Raw genomic sequence first — 17,598 nt, 5'->3', positions numbered from 1 at the left:
TTCAATTAAGTATAAAACACATTGAATAATAAATACCATATTATAAAATTATGTTGTGATATCCAGCTTGCCAGTTTACAATAAAACCCTACATCCGGATTAATTGCAGCCTTTCCCGAAAACTCAGCGTTAAATTGGGGTTTTACTGTATTATATAAAGGCTAAATTAGTTTGTTAATTATATCAACCCCTCCAGTAGCTCTCATGGCTGATGTTGAAGTAGCTGATGTTGAAGTAGCTGATGTTGAAGTAGCTTTGGAACAAGTCGAGGACCTGGAAGCATCATCCGAAGAGGAAGATGACGAGGAAGAGGTTGAACCGAGCCTCAAATACGAGCGCTCAATCAAATCCGATCTAAGGGACCGGATATTTCCCAACACTAAGATCTCGATCATCTCTGTTCATGAAAAGTTTATAGTTTTGGGTGATGTGCACGGGCAGGTGTTCCTACTTGATCACAGTGGGAACATCATCAGGCAGATAAACGCTCACAAGGGGCCGGTTACCTGTATTTCAATAGATTCTACTGGGGAGTACATTGCCTCGTGTTCACGACACGATCCTAACGTTATAATCAAGGGACTCTACAAGGAGTCTTCTGAAAGGGACTCCTCTGAGTCCTTCAGAGCTGCAGTATACTCAGTAGAGCTGGGTCCTGACTTTGCCACACAAGGGCACTACGTAGTGGGGACTGATAGGCTCATGTTCAATGAGAAGGGCTTCTTTGGGGTGAAGAGAAGTGTTCTACACGCTGGGGAAGGTCCCATTTGGAAGGTGAGCTGGAAGAAAACTTTCATTGCTTGGGCTAATGATATGGGTGTTAAAATATTTGATACTAATAGCAGGAAGCTAATAACGAAGATAGCGAGGGACCCTAAGTCCCCCTCCCCAGCAGACTATCAGTGTCACCTCTGTTGGTATAACGGAGTCACACTGCTGGTAGGATGGGCTAACACCATTAAAATATGTCAAGTTAGACCAAGAACTTCTGCTGACTCCCAGGACCTGCCGCCATTCTATGTGGAGGTCATGAACATTATATACCTTGATCACTATGTGTCAGGGATTGGACCACAACCTGATGACAAGATAATATCTCTGGGGTACCGAGCACCAGAGAACGGTCAGCCTGTCCGACCTTGTATTAGAATAACTAGTTTTAATGGTGAGGAGCTGTCTTTAGAGGAGTTGTCAATTAAAGGATACGAGACTTGCGGACCTAATGACTACAACATGTCCGTTTTGACTTATGACCATTTTGTTTATATTTGTGCTCCAACTGATTTGGTACTAGCTAAACCGAGGGATATGGATGATAAAGTTGAGTGGTTGAAAGATAGACTCAGGTTTGACGAAGCGCTTGAAGTGGTTCGTGTTCATGAGAGCCAGTTGAGAAAACACACTTTTAAATCAGTGGGACAGAAGTACCTGGCACATTTGCGGAGTGTAGGTCAGTTTGAGAAATGTGCTGAAGCGTGCAGCTCAATATTACAAGGTGATGGGGAGGCGTGGCAACAGGAGATCATGGCATTCACTAACTGCAAGAAACTCACCGTCCTCTGTCCTTACATTCCTACCAAGAAACCAGTCCTAAAACCATGGGCTTACGAACTCGCACTTTCATCATTCCTCAACGCTCACGAATTTGAGTTGTTTGACAAATTTGTTCGACTGTGGCCCCCTGAGATTTACGGACAACAAGCCGTTATCAATTACCTGAAGAAAATGTTATCAGAAATAAAGCTAAGCCCAGCTGATAACCTATCGTTATTGAAATGTCTGGGTTTACTCTACGAGTACCAAGAAGACTTTGTTAATTCTCTCTATCTCTACATCAAACTCTCAGATCCTAAAGCTTTCGCCTTGATAGATAGATATAACCTGTTCGCCTCACTTGAAGGTGACGACAAAATCTTAAGATTACTCACGTTAAACGAAGAGAAAGCTATTGACCTGTACATCAACAACACTGACAAAATCCCAGTCAGTATGGTTGTAGAGGACCTCAAGAAGAGAGACAAGAAAACCAAGTCTTCAGAAGTAGCCAGACGGACCAAGCTCCTCTACAAGTATCTGGATAGTCTGTTCCAGATGGATCCAGAGATAGGGTTTGAATACCATGAGGATATGATAGGACTGTACGCTGAATACGACACCTCTCAAGGTAAGAGTAGATTAATGCGCTTCCTAAGGGAAAGCACTTCTTATCCTATAGATAAAGCGTACGAGATATGCGAGAAGAGGAAACTTTATGAGGCACAGGTTTATCTGCTGACCCAGATGGGGAGACCAATACAGGCCCTCTCGCTGCTGGTGGATGAGATAGGGGATATCACTGCAGCTATTGAGTTCTGTAAGGAACAGGACGACAAGGAGTTGTGGGATAATTTACTAAAGAAAGCTACTGAGAGTAACAAATCTTCTTATATCACGGGTCTACTACAGAACATTGGAACTCACATTAACCCAAAGGATCTGATAGCTAAGATACCGAACGGACAGAAGATAGATGGTCTGAGAGACAGCCTGGTGAAGATACTGTGTGATTACAAGTTGCAGATTCACCTCAATGAAGGGTGTAAGAGGGTGTTTGTTAATGATACAGTTAGTTTATCTAGGAAGATGCGGGGATTAGCTCGGAGGGGCGCGCATGTTGATGAGGAAAGTAACTGTCAGATCTGTAAGAACATGGTTATATCAGATAGGGAGAGTAGCGATGTTACTGTCTTCTTCTGCGGGCACGTCTTTCATAATGAACCGTGTCTTGAACGGTTGGGGAAGAATTATTGTATTTCTTGTCGCAAATAATGTGAATTAAGAGATTGGATTTAAAGTTTAATTATATCAAAGATTTTTATTAATGTTTATATTGTTTTTCAGGCTGAATAAATGATAAAGAAAATGATTATTCGATTCACATAAATGTAGATACTACATAATGTTGAGCGATAAGGATTTGATTGTTAATTTTAAAGTTAACAGTTTTACACTTTCTATCGCCAGTAAATCACGCCACTATCGGTCTCTTATCTAAATCAGTAACGTGCGATACAAGACCTATTCTGCATGGCATTCGAGTTAGAAGAAAATTATACTGTTCAACATTCATTGTCGACAAGCTTAAAATTGAATTTGTATTTTGCAGCCGCTGAGTTTACCAGTAATTGGAAATCATATCAATTAACTAATTGGGGGGGGGGGGGGGGGGGGCAACTAATGGAGTTATTCTCAGTGAGATGTAAATTATTTTCTTTGTTTTGTGTTTTGATTGATAATAAATTTTGACTTTGTTATACGTTCCAGCATTCTCATTTTCTGTGTTCCTATTTAACGTGTATAATTCTATAAAGCAGTAAGCATACCATTAACCGTAACATCTCTTTCTTAGTCTTTTCTGTTTCAGTTTTAATTCTCTGTTTCATATTATTATAGGATATATTCTCTAGTAAATATATCCTACTAATTATTATGTGTTAGCCCTGAGAAATGTTTCGGATGTAATGGTTATGTTTGATTTTAAAAAGTGTTATTAATGACCCTCGGATATTTTAGGTACCTAGTGATGGACTATTCGAGCAAAGATCCACCACCTCCTACTTATGATGCTAGTTATGGTGGTTACCCACCCCAGGCAGGTGGTTACCCACCCCAGGCAGGTGCCTACCCACCCCAGGGTGGCGCCTACCCCCCTCAAGCAGCTCTGTACCCCCCTCAAGGAGCCGCCTACCCACCCCAGCAAGCTGCCTACCCTCCGCAATACGCCCCTCCTGGTCCCGCCTACCCTCCTACAGGAGGCTCCTACCCTGCTCCTCAAGCAGGGAAGGACCATGTAGCAGTAGATGTGGGATATAGTTCAGGTAATACAGATGATGATATGATCCGGGTAGGTAACCGAGGACTATCTGATCCTGACATCAGACGAGGTTTCATCAGGAAGGTCTACATCATCCTGTGCATGCAGTTCGGAGTTACTGTAGCAACCATACTCCTCATGCAGAAGTTTGTGGGGAACCTCCGTGAGAACTGGGACGCGGGAACCTCTCAGAAGGTGTTCATATCAATGTGGGTGTGTCTGGTTGTCTTTATTGTGATTGAGATAGTGCTAGTGTGCTGTGATAGTGTGAGGAGGAAACACCCCCTCAATATTATCCTGCTCTTCATCTTCACTCTGGCTATGTCAGGGTTTGTGGGGTGTATTACCCTCTACTACCGCGTTGATGCAGTTCTCATCGCCGCGGGCTCCACCTGCATAATTACACTGGGTCTCACTTTGTTTGCTTGCCAGACCAAGGTGGACTTCACCAGCAAGGGAGCCTACATTTTCGCTATCTTCATGGTCTTCATCTGCTTCGGCTTCTTCATGATCTTCTTCCACAGTCGGGTGCTCCAGGTGGTGTACGGATGTATTGGAGTGCTGATCTTCAGTATGTTCCTTGTGTACGATACTCAGATGCTGATTGGGGGGAGGAAGTACGAGCTGACGGAGGAGGAGTACGTGTTCGGGGCCCTCACTATCTACATTGATGTTATCCAGATCTTCCTCTATCTCTTATCTATCTTGGGTAATGAGTGAATGAGTTTCATTGGAGATGGAAGTGTTAAATGTTATTTTTAGTATAGACTTGTTTTTTCAATGACTTCACAGTGCAACATCAGTTTGATACTTCAAAGGTATTAAATTTTCATAGCATTATCCCCTATTTAAATCATCGTGTGATTTAAAATTATTGATTTCCAGAGTTCAAAGTCTCAGATTTGTTTGAAGAGTTAGATGTACATATAATCTTGAATACATAGTTGAACTGAATTGTTGATGATTGAAACTTAAGAATTTTCCCCGAGGAGTTTTTCAGAATGATTGTTTAATAACTTTATCACAATTAAGAAATAAATTTGATTTTTTTACTCACATTTCAGCTTTTCAGGAAGAAGATAGATAAAAAGCATTATCACGAGATACGTAATAACGCTTTTTTGAACTGCTTTTTATTTATTTTCAAATGGCTTACATAATTTCAATTGTCTACAAAGTTTTCTTTTCATTTTTAAACAAAAGCTGAGAAAATGAACACATGAAAAGTTCCCCTTTCTCTTTTAATTCATTTAAATCTGGCTGGGATAAACTAAGATAAACTAATAAATAGTGGTGTAACTATGGTAACTATACTTATACTATTACTAGTAGTCACGTTTAGCTGTGCTGTTTCTTGTTGTTTTTCTCAAATCAATTGATCAATTTACTCATCAGACTAGAATTCATAACAATTCGTTAGCAATTACAAATAGTGGGATTGTTTCTTTCAATTTTTCTATAATTTAGTTTGTTTTTAAGAATTGAACTTGTCTAACTACTAGGATAAGTTGTTCAATCGAGAATTGTAAAGTTCAATTATTAATGATAGTTGTGTCTTATGATAGTTTAAAAGTGAAACTACCTAAAAATAGTGTTCAAGTTTAATGTTTATAATCTTCATATTTATTTGTTCGTACTGCACAGTATTGATTTTGTTATATTCACAATATTTACTTAGCTTTTCTGGTAGTTATCTGTTTCCATTGATTTGTTTGAACGTTACTGTTTTTGGCAGGCCTGAAAGTGAAAACTATGTAAAATAATCTGAACCCATGAAAATGATCCAGACAGCGAAGTCGATTCTAATACCTAAAAATGTGATGCCATAAGTAGAAAAATAAACACCGTGCCATAAAATTGACCCTAAAAATTGCAGATTGTTTAAATCTTATTTATATAATTAAGTTTGAACTTTGAACAAAATTCACTTTAGGTTCCGCAATTATATAACGATCCAATAAATCATCGGACTCTTGCATAATATCACAATTTATATATGCTGAAATTTAATCATGATATTATGTAGAATTGAATAATTGTATATAGTAGATTGTTTTCGAAAACGCCTAAACACGATTATTATTGTTGTTCAGAAGTCTTGTATTTAGGGGAAGGCATAATTGCTGCATTTTTTTCACAAAATATGTTAAGGCAATAAAATCAATTGTTCGCCTGTTAAAAATACATTTCTGCTGGTTTTGTTAGGTAATGGTGGATTTATCAAATATGCATTTTCAAAGTTACAATATAATATGTAGTCACAATTGCAATGACAGTGCCTCCTAGATCTAGATGTGTTAATTATACCATTTTAGGAGAAAGCACATGAGTTCGAGCACCACCAATACCCCAGTCCTCTATTGATGAGCAAGAAACTAGATACCTTATAAAAACAGTGCACTGGTATCGCACAGATTTAGTTTTCTGTGTTGCTAGGTAATCAGCTGTGTACCTAATCACGTGATTATGGCTTCTAGCAGTAGTGATGTAGTTCCTGAGGAGGTGGAGTACCCAACTTTCACTAAAGCGTGGGAGTTTTCAGATTTAGTGTTGGTCGCGTGTGAGAAGAAGTTTCATGTTCACAAGGTTGGTTAATACCCCCCCCCCCCCCCCCCCCATGTTCACAAGGTTGGTTAATACCCCCCCCCCCCATGTTCACAAGGTTGGTTAATACCCCCCCCCCCCATGTTCACAAGATTGGTTAATACCCCCCCCCCCCCCCATGTTCACAATATTGGTTAATACCCCCCCCCCCCCATGTTCACAAGGTTTGTTAATACCCCCCCCCCCCCCCCATGTTCACAAGATTGGTTAATACCCCCCCCCCCATGTTCACAATATTGGTTAATACCCCCCCCCATGTTCACAAGGTTGGTTAATACCCACCTTCTTGCTGACCCCACCCCCCCCCCCCCCCCTTGCTAACCCCCCCCCCCCTTGCTGACCCCCCCTTGCTGACCCCCCCCCCCCTTGCTGACCCCCCCTTGCTGACCCCCCTCTCCTGCTGACCCCCCCCCTTGCTAACCCCCCTCTTGCTGACCCCCCTCTCTTGCTAACCCCCCCTCTTGCTGACCCCACCCCCCCCCCCCCCCCGGCCCCCCCCCGTGCTGACCCCCCCCCCTCTCAGGCGGTTATATCAATGTGGAGCCCCACGTTAAAGTGTCAGATACTAGCACTAGGAGACAAGACTGAGCTAGAGGTAGAAGGGTGCGACAAGCTGTCTGGAGATGATTTCTTACAGTTATTACAGGTAATTAAACTCATTAATTAGAGTCATTAAGTGGTTAGCTGATCATTAGAGAGCATTATATCAGCTAAGAGACTAAACTATCTTATGACTCTTTATCTTCCCTACCCCTGATCTATTGTTGACTTATGAGAATCCTAAATTTCTTAAAATTGACTTCCCTCTTGTGACTTGATGTTTTGTGCTCCTCGGGATGAGACAAAACAAACTATATACATACTATATTACTATATATTACTATATATTACTATACTATACTACCAATAGTGCATACTATATATTACTATACTATACCTCCACTGTAAAATAAGCACGTTCTTATAGCTGGGAGATAAGAGAAAACAGATAAGAACCACTATCTGTATTCTGACAACACTATATACTGTTATCTGTTATCGTAAGAGAAACTCCCTATTTTGTAATGCCACACTCTTATCTTTTGCTGCCTCTTATCATATTTACATCCGAGTAACTTGACCCTGAACCTATTGAGTGAGTTGTTAAAAGTAACAGTGGAGCGTGTATACAGTGGAGCGTGTATACAGTGGAGCGTGTATACAGTGGAGCGTGTATACAGTGGAGCGTGTATACAGTGGAGCGTGTATACAGTGGAGCGTGTATACAGTGGAGCGTGTATACAGTGGAGCGTGTATACAGTGGAGCGTGTATACAGTGGAGCGTGTATACAGTGGAGCGTGTATACAGTGGAGCGTGTATACAGTGGAGCGTGTATACAGTGGAGCGTGTATACAGTGGAGCGTGTATACAGTGGAGCGTGTATACAGTGGAGCGTGTATACAGTGGAGCGTGTATACAGTGGAGCGTGTATACAGTGTAGCGTGTATACAGTGTAGCGTGTATACAGTGGAGCGTGTATACAGTGGAGCATGTATACAGTGGAGCGTGTATACAGTGGAGCGTGTATTTATAGTACTTGACAATAAAGAGTAACTTACTTTACAAGGAACAAAGGCTTCTACAGAACACAGCTATTAACCATTTACCAAAACAAACCCTTTCCAGTACAGGCAAGACATTTGCCAGTGTGCATGAAAAATATTTAAATGTTTACTCTCACACCTGGGCACGAAATGAGATTTCAATACACGCTGGTCAGGAATGTCAATTTGTGCCCTGTAATTTACTTTACATTTTCAAACGTGCCTCACTCAAAAGCCATAGCAGTTGGAGTAAAAATCTTAATATAGCTGTGTGTGGAGTACATAAGAGATGTTTCATGCAATTTATCATGATTCTGTTATGTTTGTGTCAGAATAAGGCCAAATTTTTGTGCAAAGTGTAATTTACTTTACGTGAAATCGCCCATATATAGAGTGTATTCCAGTAGCGTAACTTGACACCGAGTCAAAAGAGAAGGATTGCTTACCGGCTATTTCTGAATGAGAGGATCAACACTAGATCTGAATCCAGTAATAAATATTAAGATAAAAGTTGATCTGAAAACTAAAGTTCTGAGGTTTCTTCTAGTCATAACTCATAATTTGATCATTGAATTTTAGAGCTTTTGACTTTCGGGCGTACATTTGGAAATTAATGTGACGGATGTTCTATAGTTGTGGAGTATGTTATATACCATAGCTAGTATTGATAGTGTGTTGCAAATAGTGTTTACACTGTGGAACTAGTTACACCACTAATAGGTTTAATTGTAGAGCATCTGTTCTGTAAGTTGAACAGGTGTCTACTCAGCTGGATTTTATAATACAGTATCATTGAAAATAAAAATCATTTCTAAAATATTCTGCAGCTGGCTGTTAATGTCCTGATAATAATTTAAATTATTTAACTTACATTTAATTAATTACAATTACCCCGCTAATTAATAACAATTACCCCGCTAATTAATTACAATTACCCCGCATAATTAATTACAATTACCCCGCTAATTAATTACAATTACCCCGCATAATTAATTACAATTACCCCGCTAATTAATTACAATTACCCCGCATAATTAATTACAATTACCCCGCAGACGATATACCCACCCAACAAGCACATCAGTGAGTTGAATGTTGATAAGTTAGTAACATTAGCTAACCAGTTCAACATGTTCGAACTGTTGCGGAGGTGCGAGGATTTCCTTATCAAGAACAAGACACCTACCCTTGTAAGTCTAGTCATTCTATACATTCTATACACTACACACACATACACTACACTATACATTCTATACACATCCGGTATAATGTATATATAATGTATATTATCTGTTATATGTACATTCTATACACATCCGGTATAATGTATATATACATTATACCGGATGTGTATAGAATTATATATGTGTATAGAATTATATATGTGTATAGAATTATATATGTGTATAGAATTATATATGTGTATAGAATTATATATGTGTATAGAATATGTGTATAGAATATGTGTATATTATATATGTGTATAGAATTATATATATATAATGCATATTATCTGGTTTGTACATGGTGTTATTCTTCATTGTGTAAAATATGATTGTATTGATCTGCAATTATGATTACAGAACTTGTCATATTAAGCTTGTGTGATATGAAGACATCAGATTCAATACACGGAATGAACCTTCATTAAGATCAAATCATAATTCCATATTTGTGGATATTTATCTTGGCTAATAACTTAGTAAAAATATTATTAGATTCACAGTACTTACAGCTACATATCAAATATTATTGGATTAACATTACTTATAGCTACATAATATCAAATATTATTAGATTTACATAACTTATAGCTACATATCAAATATTTATAATGTATAGCTATTATTTACAGATATTATTGGTGTTCGCTCAAGATCAGAACCTCACTAAGTTACTGGCTAAATGTATAGACTACTGCAGTAAACAGTCTATAGAGGAGTTGAAGAAGACTATGAACTTTGACAAGATTGCTCCTCAAAACTTGTGTAATTTACTGGAAGTGAGGTGAGTTTTCGAGCTTAATGTTTCACAATATGCTGATTTGGGAAAAATTCTTGTTAGACCTAGTTTTTATTTTCCTTTTCCACATGAAACTTCGTACTAAACACGATATATATTATATATTAGATATATTATAACATATATTAATAATAATATATTAAAGTATCACAATAACACTCACCTCACAGCGCACACATACCATTTACTCACTGTGCTCACACCATTGTACATTAATTAGTTACCTAATTTAATTAGCTCTTGAATGTTTCTAATGAATACAATATGTTATTTTAACTGGGACATTTGGAACTAACGACACGCTGGATTATCCAAAATTTAAGGCTGAGGAAACTTCCAGGTTTTTGACAAGGTTTATGACTTCAAAGTTTTAAACTCATTTCCCATAAATTGCTCAATAAGTTAAAGTTAACAATTCTGCATTTTTCTGACAAATGTGCTTCTCAATTTTTTTACCCAAATTAGATAACTAACCCTGAAAACCATTAGAAACCATTAGAACCATTGCTTTTAAAACCGTTTAAAATGCCAACATTTGTCATAAGTGCTTGTAGTAGATCCTTAGATAGAAAAAGGAACTAGTGGCATAATAGTTAAAATAACTTATTTGTTTTTTAGAATTACTGTATACTGTATACTGTAAACTGTAAACTGTAAACTGTAAACTGTAAACTGTAAACTGTAAACTGTATACTGTATACTGTATACTGTAAACTGTAAACTGTATACTGTATACTGTATACTGTATACTGTATACTGTATACTGTATACTGTAAACTGTAAACTGTTAACTGTATACTGTATACTGTAAACTGTAAACTGTATACTGTAAACTGTAAACTGTATACTGTATACTGTAAACTGTATACTGTAGCAAGTAAAACTGTTCAAATCAGCTAATTTCAGATTACTCTCAAATTCAACCATTGGTACTATTATTTGAGTTTTCTAATTGCGATTGAGTTATTATAGGTTACCTCACTTAAATATAATAAATATCTAGTTCCCCTTACCTCACTACATAATGGGCAGGTTTTCGAAAATTGGGAAGAAAACAAAATTGTTTGCCTACGGCAAAATATCTTCAATATGTGCGAAAGTGTATGTTGTATCCACACACCTTTTCTCCACACAAACCTTTTCTCCGCACAAACCTTTTCTCGGGACATGGTTGCCTCTACTTTGAAAGGGACATATCATACGATAAATGGTGCCAGCTAACTGTATTTTACTTGTGGGTTGTCGGACAAAGCCACTTTAAAATAGTAATTTCTCAAATTTTCTAACACTCCATTTTGAAGGGCTACAGATATTGTAGATTTTAATGTGGCCAAGCAAAAATTTGCTTGCCTCTCTCGCCATGCTAGCTCGGCCCTGAGAAGCCGTCATTGCAAGCGAAGCGAGTAGGCCACTGAAAACAGAAAATTTGTATCTGGGAGGAAATTTTAAACTTTTTGGATATGGGCCGACTGCCGACCATGCCATCTTTCTTCAATTTGACAAGTCCCCATAGGGTAGAATGCAACTGGAGCTAATTATGCAAGCTTCATTTAGGGCTAGACGCCCCCCTCTAAATGCCCCTCTTTTAGGTCAAAATGTATGCCCCTCCAATTTTTCTCTGTTGGTCAATATGGTAAACTGTTCATGTTAATGTATATACACAGGTTACCCAGCTGTATTCTAATCTCTTGTTCACAAATGATGGGGGGGGGGGCTCATGTTTTTTTGTCCGTTTTTGTCCGTTTGGCAGCTATATTTTCAAAACGGACAAAAAATAAAGCGGACAAAAACGGACAAAAACGGACAAAAAATAACAAAAATTGAAATAACATTTAGATGCTTCCTCCTCCTCCTCCTCCTCCTCCTCCTCCTCCTCCTCCTCCTCCTCCTCCTCCTCCTCCTCCTCCTCCTCCTCCTCCTCATCCTCCTCCTCCTCCTCCTCTGCAGTCCTCATCATCCTCCTCAGTCCTCCTCCTCCTGGGTCCTCCTCCTCCTCTTCCTCCTCAGTCCTCAGTCCTTCTCCTCAGTCCTCCTCCTCATCCTTTTCGTCAGTACTCCTCCTCCTCAGTCCTCCCCCAGTCCCCCTCCTCCTCCTATTCAGTCCTCCTCCTCCTCCTCCTCAGTTCTCCTCCTTCTCATTCCTCCTTCTGAGTCCTCCTCATTCCTCCTTCTGAGTCCTCCTCCTCCTCTTTCTCCTGAGTCCTCCTCCTGGGTCCTCTTTCTCCTCCTCCTTCTCAGTCCTCCTCCTCCTCCCTCTCAGTCATCCTCCTCAGTCATCCTCCTCAGCCATCCTCCTCAGCCATCCTCTTCAGCGATCCTCCTCAGTACTCCTCAGTCCTCCTCCTTCTCAGTCCTCCTCAGTCATCCTTCTCCTCCTCCTCCTCCAGGGGGATCCTGTTTTTTATCCGTTTTTTTCGTTCGGAACCCTATATTATCAAAACGGACAAAAAATAGAGCGGACAAAAACGGACAAAAACAGACAAAAACGGACAAAAAATAACAAAAATGGAAATAATATTTAGATGCTTCCTCCTCCTCCTCAGTCTTCCTCAGTCATCCTCCTCCTCCTCCTGAGTCCTCCTCCTGGGTCCTCCTCCTCTTGGGTCCACCTCCTATTCATCCTCCTCCTCTTCCTCCTCAGTCCTCAGTTCTCCTCCTCAGCTCAGTCCTCCTTCTCAATCCTCCTCCTCATCCTTTTCCTCAGTCCTCCTCCTCAGTCCTGCCCAGTCCCCCTCCTCCTCCTATTCACTCCTCCCCCTCCTCCTCCTCCTCCTCCTCCTCCTCCTCCTCCTCCTCCTCCTCCTCCTCCTCCTCCTCCTCCTCCTCCTCAGTCCTCCTCCTCCTCAGTCCTCCTCCTTCTCAGTCCTCCTCCTCCTCCTCAGTCCTCCTCCTCCTCAGTCATCCTCCTCAGTCCTTCTCCTCCTCAGTCCTTCTCCTCTTCCTCCTCCTCCTCAGTCTTCCTCATATTCCTCAGTCCTCCCCCAGTCACCCTCCTCCTCAGTCCTCCCCCAGTCACCCTCCTCCTCATCCTCATCCTCCTCATCAGTCCTCTTTCGCCTTCTCAGTCCTCCTCTTCAGTCCTCCTCCTCCTTTTCCTGGTTCCTCCTCCTCAGTCCGCATTCTCCTCCTCAGTCCTTCTCAGTCCTTTCCCCAGTCACCCTCCTCCTCATCCTCCTCATCAGTCCTCATTCTCCTTAGTCCTCCTCCTCAGTCCTCCTCCTCCTCCTCCTGGGTTCTCCTCCTGGATCCCTCTTCTCCTCCTCAGTCCTTCTCCTCCTCCTCAGTTATCCTCCTCCTCCTCCTTCTCCTCCTGGGTCCTCCTCCTTCTGCTCACCAGTCCTCCTCCTCAGTCCTCCTCATCCTCTTCATCCACTTACTTCTCCTCCTCATCAGTCCTCATCAGTCCTCCTCCTCCCAAGTCATCCTCCTCCTCCTGGGGCCTTTTCCTGTGTCCTCCTCCTCCTGGGTCCTCCTCCTCAGTCCTCCTCCTCTTCCTTCTCCTCAGTCCTTCTCCTCCTCAGTCCTTCTTCTCTTCCTCCTCCTCAGTCTTCCTCCTCCTCAATCCTTTCCCCAGTCACCCTCCTCCTCATCCTCATCCTCCTCATCAGTCCTCCTTCTCCTTCTCAGTCCTCCTTCTCAGTCCTCCTTCTCCTCTTCTTCCTGGTTCTTCCTCCTGGGTCCTCCTTCTCCTCCTCAGTCCTCCTCCTCTTCCTCCTCCTCCTGGGTCCTCCTGATCCTCCTCAGTCTTCTTTCTCCTTCTACTCCTCAGTCCTCCTCCTCCTCAATCCTCCTCTTCCTCCTAAGTCCTCCCCTCCTCAGTCCTCCTAAGTCCTCCCATTCTCAGTCCTCCTCCTCATCAGTCCTCTTCACCAGTCCTCCTCCTCAGTCCTCCTTATCCTCATCCTTCATCTCCTTCCTTCATCTCCTTTCTCCTCCTCATCCTCCTCATACACCTCCTCCTCATCAGTCCTCCTCCTCACTGCTCACTCCTTCTCCTCCTCCTCGTCCTTAGTCCTCTTTATCAGTCCTCATCAGTCCTCATCAGTCCTCCTCCTCCCCAGTCCTCCTTTTGGGGCCTTTTCCTGGGTCCTCCTCCTGGGTCCTCCTCCTCTTGGGTCCTCCTCCTCTTGGGTCCTCCTCCTCATCCTTCTCCTTAGTCCTCCTCCTCCTCAGTCCTCCTCTTGAGTCCTTCTTCTCCTCCTCCTCCTATTCATTCCTCCTCCTCAGTTCTCCTTCTCAGTCTCACTCCTCCTTCTCAGTCCTCCTCCTCCTCTTCTTCCTGGTTCCTCCTCTTGGGTCCTCCTTCTCCTCCTCAGTCCTCCTCCTCTTCCTCCTCTTCCTGGGTCCTCCTGATCCTCCTCAGTCTTCTTCCTCCTTCTACTCCTCAGTCCTCCTCCTGCTCAATCCTCCTCTTCCTCCTAAGTCCTCCCCTCGTCAGTCCTCCTAAGTCCTCCCCTTCTCAGTCCTCCTCCTCATCAGTCCTCTTCACCAGTCCTCCTCCTCAGTCCTCCTTATCCTCATCCTTTATCTCCTTTCTCCTCCTCATCCTCCTCATACACCTCCTTCTCCTCATCAGTCCTTCTCCTCCTCCTCCTCCTCCTCCTCGTCCTTAGTCCTCTTTATCAGTCCTCATCAGTCCTCATCCGTCCTCTTCCTCCCCAGTCCTCCTCATGGGGCCTTTTCCTGGGTCCTCCTCCTCTTGGGTCCTCCTCCTCTTGAGTCCTTCTTCTCCTCCTCCTATTCATTCCTCCTCCTCAGTTCTCCTTCTCAGTCTCACTCCTCCTCAGCCCCCCTCCTCTCCCTCCTCAGTCCCCCTCCTCAGTCCCCCCTCCTCCTTTTCCTCTCTTTCATCTCTCAATAATTTGTTCAATTTATAATTATTGTTGGTGTTATTGTTAACATAATTTATTGTTATACCGTATACTAAAATGTTTTTAAGCGCATTTGAGTCTGACTCAAAATGTGATCAAGAATCTTTGTGTTTAACAAAGTTTTACTCTCCAGTAATAAAACTTTTCATCCCTTTTTATGTTATTAAAAAATGTGTAGACTATTCTTTGTGCCTAATTAAAGATTAAAAGTTTGAGAAAGGACCATGGTCATTAACCGGGCTACCCATTTCTGCAGATAGCCTGTTACAAATTGTGGAGAAAATTTAAATCAAAAGTTACAATTATTGTCCGTTTTTGTCCGTTTTTGTCCGTTTTTGTCCGTTTTTGTCCGTTTGGCAGCTATATTTTCAAAACGGACAAAAATTAACGGACAAAAACGGACAAAAACGGACAAAAAATAACATGATCCCCCCCCCCAAATGATCTCATGCTGTATTGTGCGTTATCTCCGGACACTGCACGTGGCAAAAGTTTTCTTTATCAAGTACTTTTGTTAAATACCATCATCCTATTGTTAGATCATATATCACGTGACCTTACGGGATCAGATTACACGCTGAGAGTACAGTGTACACGCTGAGAATACAGTGTACACGCTGAGAATACAGTGTACACGCTGAGAATACAGTGTACACGCTGAGAATACAGTGTACACGCTGAGAATACAGTGTACACGCTGAGAATACAGTGTACACGCTGAGAATACAGTGTACACGCTGAGAATACAGTGTACACGCTGAGAATACAGTGTACACGCTGAGAATACAGTGTACACGCTGAGAATACAGTGTACACGCTGAGAGTACAGTGTACACGCTGAGAATACAGTGTACACGCTGAGAATACAGTGTACACGCTGAGAATACAGTGTACACGCTGAGAATACAGTGTACACGCTGAGAATACAGTGTACACGCTGAGAATACAGTGTACACGCTGAGAATACAGTGTACACGCTGAGAATACAGTGTACACGCTGAGAATACAGTGTACACGCTGAGAATACAGTGTACACGCTGAGAATACAGTGTACACGCTGAGAATACAGTGTACACGCTGAGAATACAGTGTACACGCTGAGAATACAGTGTACACGCTGAGAATACAGTGTACACGCTGAGAATACAGTGTACACGCTGAGAATACAGTGTACACGCTGAGAATACAGTGTACACGCTGAGAATACAGTGTACACGCTGAGAATACAGTGTACACGCTGAGAGTACAGTGTACACGCTGAGAGTACAGCGTACACGCTGAGAATACAGTGTACACGCTGAGAATACAGTGTACACGCTGAGAATACAGTGTACACGCTGAGAATACAGTGTACACGCTGAGAATACAGTGTACACACTGTGAATACAGTGTACACGCTGAGAGTACAGTGTACACGCTGAGAATACAGTGTACACGCTGAGAATACAGTGTACACGCTCAGAATACAGTGTACACGCTGAGAATAAAACTTAAGTTCTGTTTAATATAACATAAATTCTGTCAGATATTCCAAATTTGGACAATATTCAGGCAATTCAGTGCACCTCACTATAACTAGTCACTATAATACACACTTACCACGTGACTAACTGTCACTCCTCAGATGTCTGAAGATGGAGAAGAAGTTGAAGAGGAGTGAGATGCGGAGTTGGGAGCTAACCTGCACGCTGCGCGCTATCTACGAGAGCTGGAATAAGAAGGAGGGGGCGTGCGTTACTCACAGACGAAATGGTAAAATATTATGTTGTGTGTGTGACTCACAGACGAAACGGTAACATATTATGTTGTGTGTGTAAACTACTATATTAATACCCTGGCACCCTGCCTTACTTAACCAATAACCATAATAGGTGCTTGTTAACTTAGTACTTAGTAATTAATCCTTATAATTGCTCAGGAATGCACCAAGAGAACTGTAACGATTGTCTCCATGCTATCAGGAGGCAGATTGATAAACTGTGCGAACTAGCTCTCGACAATCCCTCCGATCAATCGGACTGAACTAATTCCTGACAAAGTCACGTGTCAAGACCACGTGACTGATACATCATGTGATATTATTGACTGGTTTTGCATCGTTAAGATGTTTTATTTATCGTGTTTTAAATAAATGATGATGAATTGTTTTCTACATATTTGATCGGTGTTGGGATCCTATTTTATATAACCGTCACTATAACTAGTCACTATAATACGTTTTGTTTTAGATCTGAATACATGAGATATTGTGAACTAATTAACTAATCAGGTTAATTAATTAACTAATTAGGTTAAAGCATTGAGTAATGATTGATAAACAACTCAGAATGAGTCGGAACCTCTGTCACATGGCCATTTCTATAACCTCAAAAATAGAAAACTTAGTCGTCTGTTATTTAAATCTATCGGCTTTACAAAACATATTACAAATTTGGCTGTCACTTTCCTGTCATTTTTAAATTAGATTTTTAAAATCTGAATTCTGAGCATATCAGATGGGTAAAAGTTTTTACATTATTTTATTTATTTCATATTTTCTTTTTCTTGCTATGTAGTTTACGGACTTTATTAAATTATTCTATTTTTAGGCTGTAAGTTTATATCTTTTATCTTCCACAGATATAACAAATTATACTCGAGAATTTTCCGTTATTCACAAAGATG

General features: G+C 41.3%; 3 protein-coding genes across 3 annotated transcripts; all 3 read left to right on the top strand.

Moving 5' to 3' along the window:
• Positions 1 to 200: 200 nt before the first annotated feature.
• LOC134814002 (vacuolar protein sorting-associated protein 41 homolog) lies at positions 201 to 3,366 on the top strand. The gene has a single exon (XM_063821959.1). The coding sequence runs from the start codon at positions 205 to 207 to the stop codon at positions 2,806 to 2,808; it is 2,604 nt and encodes an 867-aa protein (XP_063678029.1). The 5' UTR covers positions 201 to 204; the 3' UTR covers positions 2,809 to 3,366.
• A 185-nt stretch (positions 3,367 to 3,551) lies between these two features.
• On the top strand, positions 3,552 to 5,731 carry LOC134814137 (protein lifeguard 1-like). Its single transcript, XM_063822176.1, has 2 exons — positions 3,552 to 4,562; positions 4,926 to 5,731. Exons 1-2 carry the CDS (start codon positions 3,563 to 3,565, stop codon positions 4,934 to 4,936), a joined length of 1,011 nt encoding a protein of 336 aa, XP_063678246.1. The 5' UTR covers positions 3,552 to 3,562; the 3' UTR covers positions 4,937 to 5,731.
• A 432-nt stretch (positions 5,732 to 6,163) lies between these two features.
• Positions 6,164 to 17,592, top strand: LOC134813697 (BTB and MATH domain-containing protein 38-like). The gene is made up of 6 exons (XM_063821546.1): positions 6,164 to 6,439; positions 6,981 to 7,103; positions 9,097 to 9,231; positions 9,897 to 10,048; positions 16,559 to 16,686; positions 16,853 to 17,592. The coding sequence occupies exons 1-6, from the start codon at positions 6,320 to 6,322 to the stop codon at positions 16,954 to 16,956; spliced, it is 762 nt and encodes a 253-aa protein (XP_063677616.1). The 5' UTR covers positions 6,164 to 6,319; the 3' UTR covers positions 16,957 to 17,592.
• The last annotated feature ends 6 nt before the right edge of the window (positions 17,593 to 17,598 follow it).

This window comes from Bolinopsis microptera, chromosome 4 (assembly GCF_026151205.1).
Source record: "Bolinopsis microptera isolate Bmic1 chromosome 4, MBARI_Bmic_1.0, whole genome shotgun sequence".
Taxonomy (NCBI): Eukaryota; Metazoa; Ctenophora; class Tentaculata; order Lobata; family Bolinopsidae; genus Bolinopsis; species Bolinopsis microptera.
Note: the sequence above shows the minus strand (reverse complement) of the source record. Positions and strands in the feature narration are given on the sequence as shown.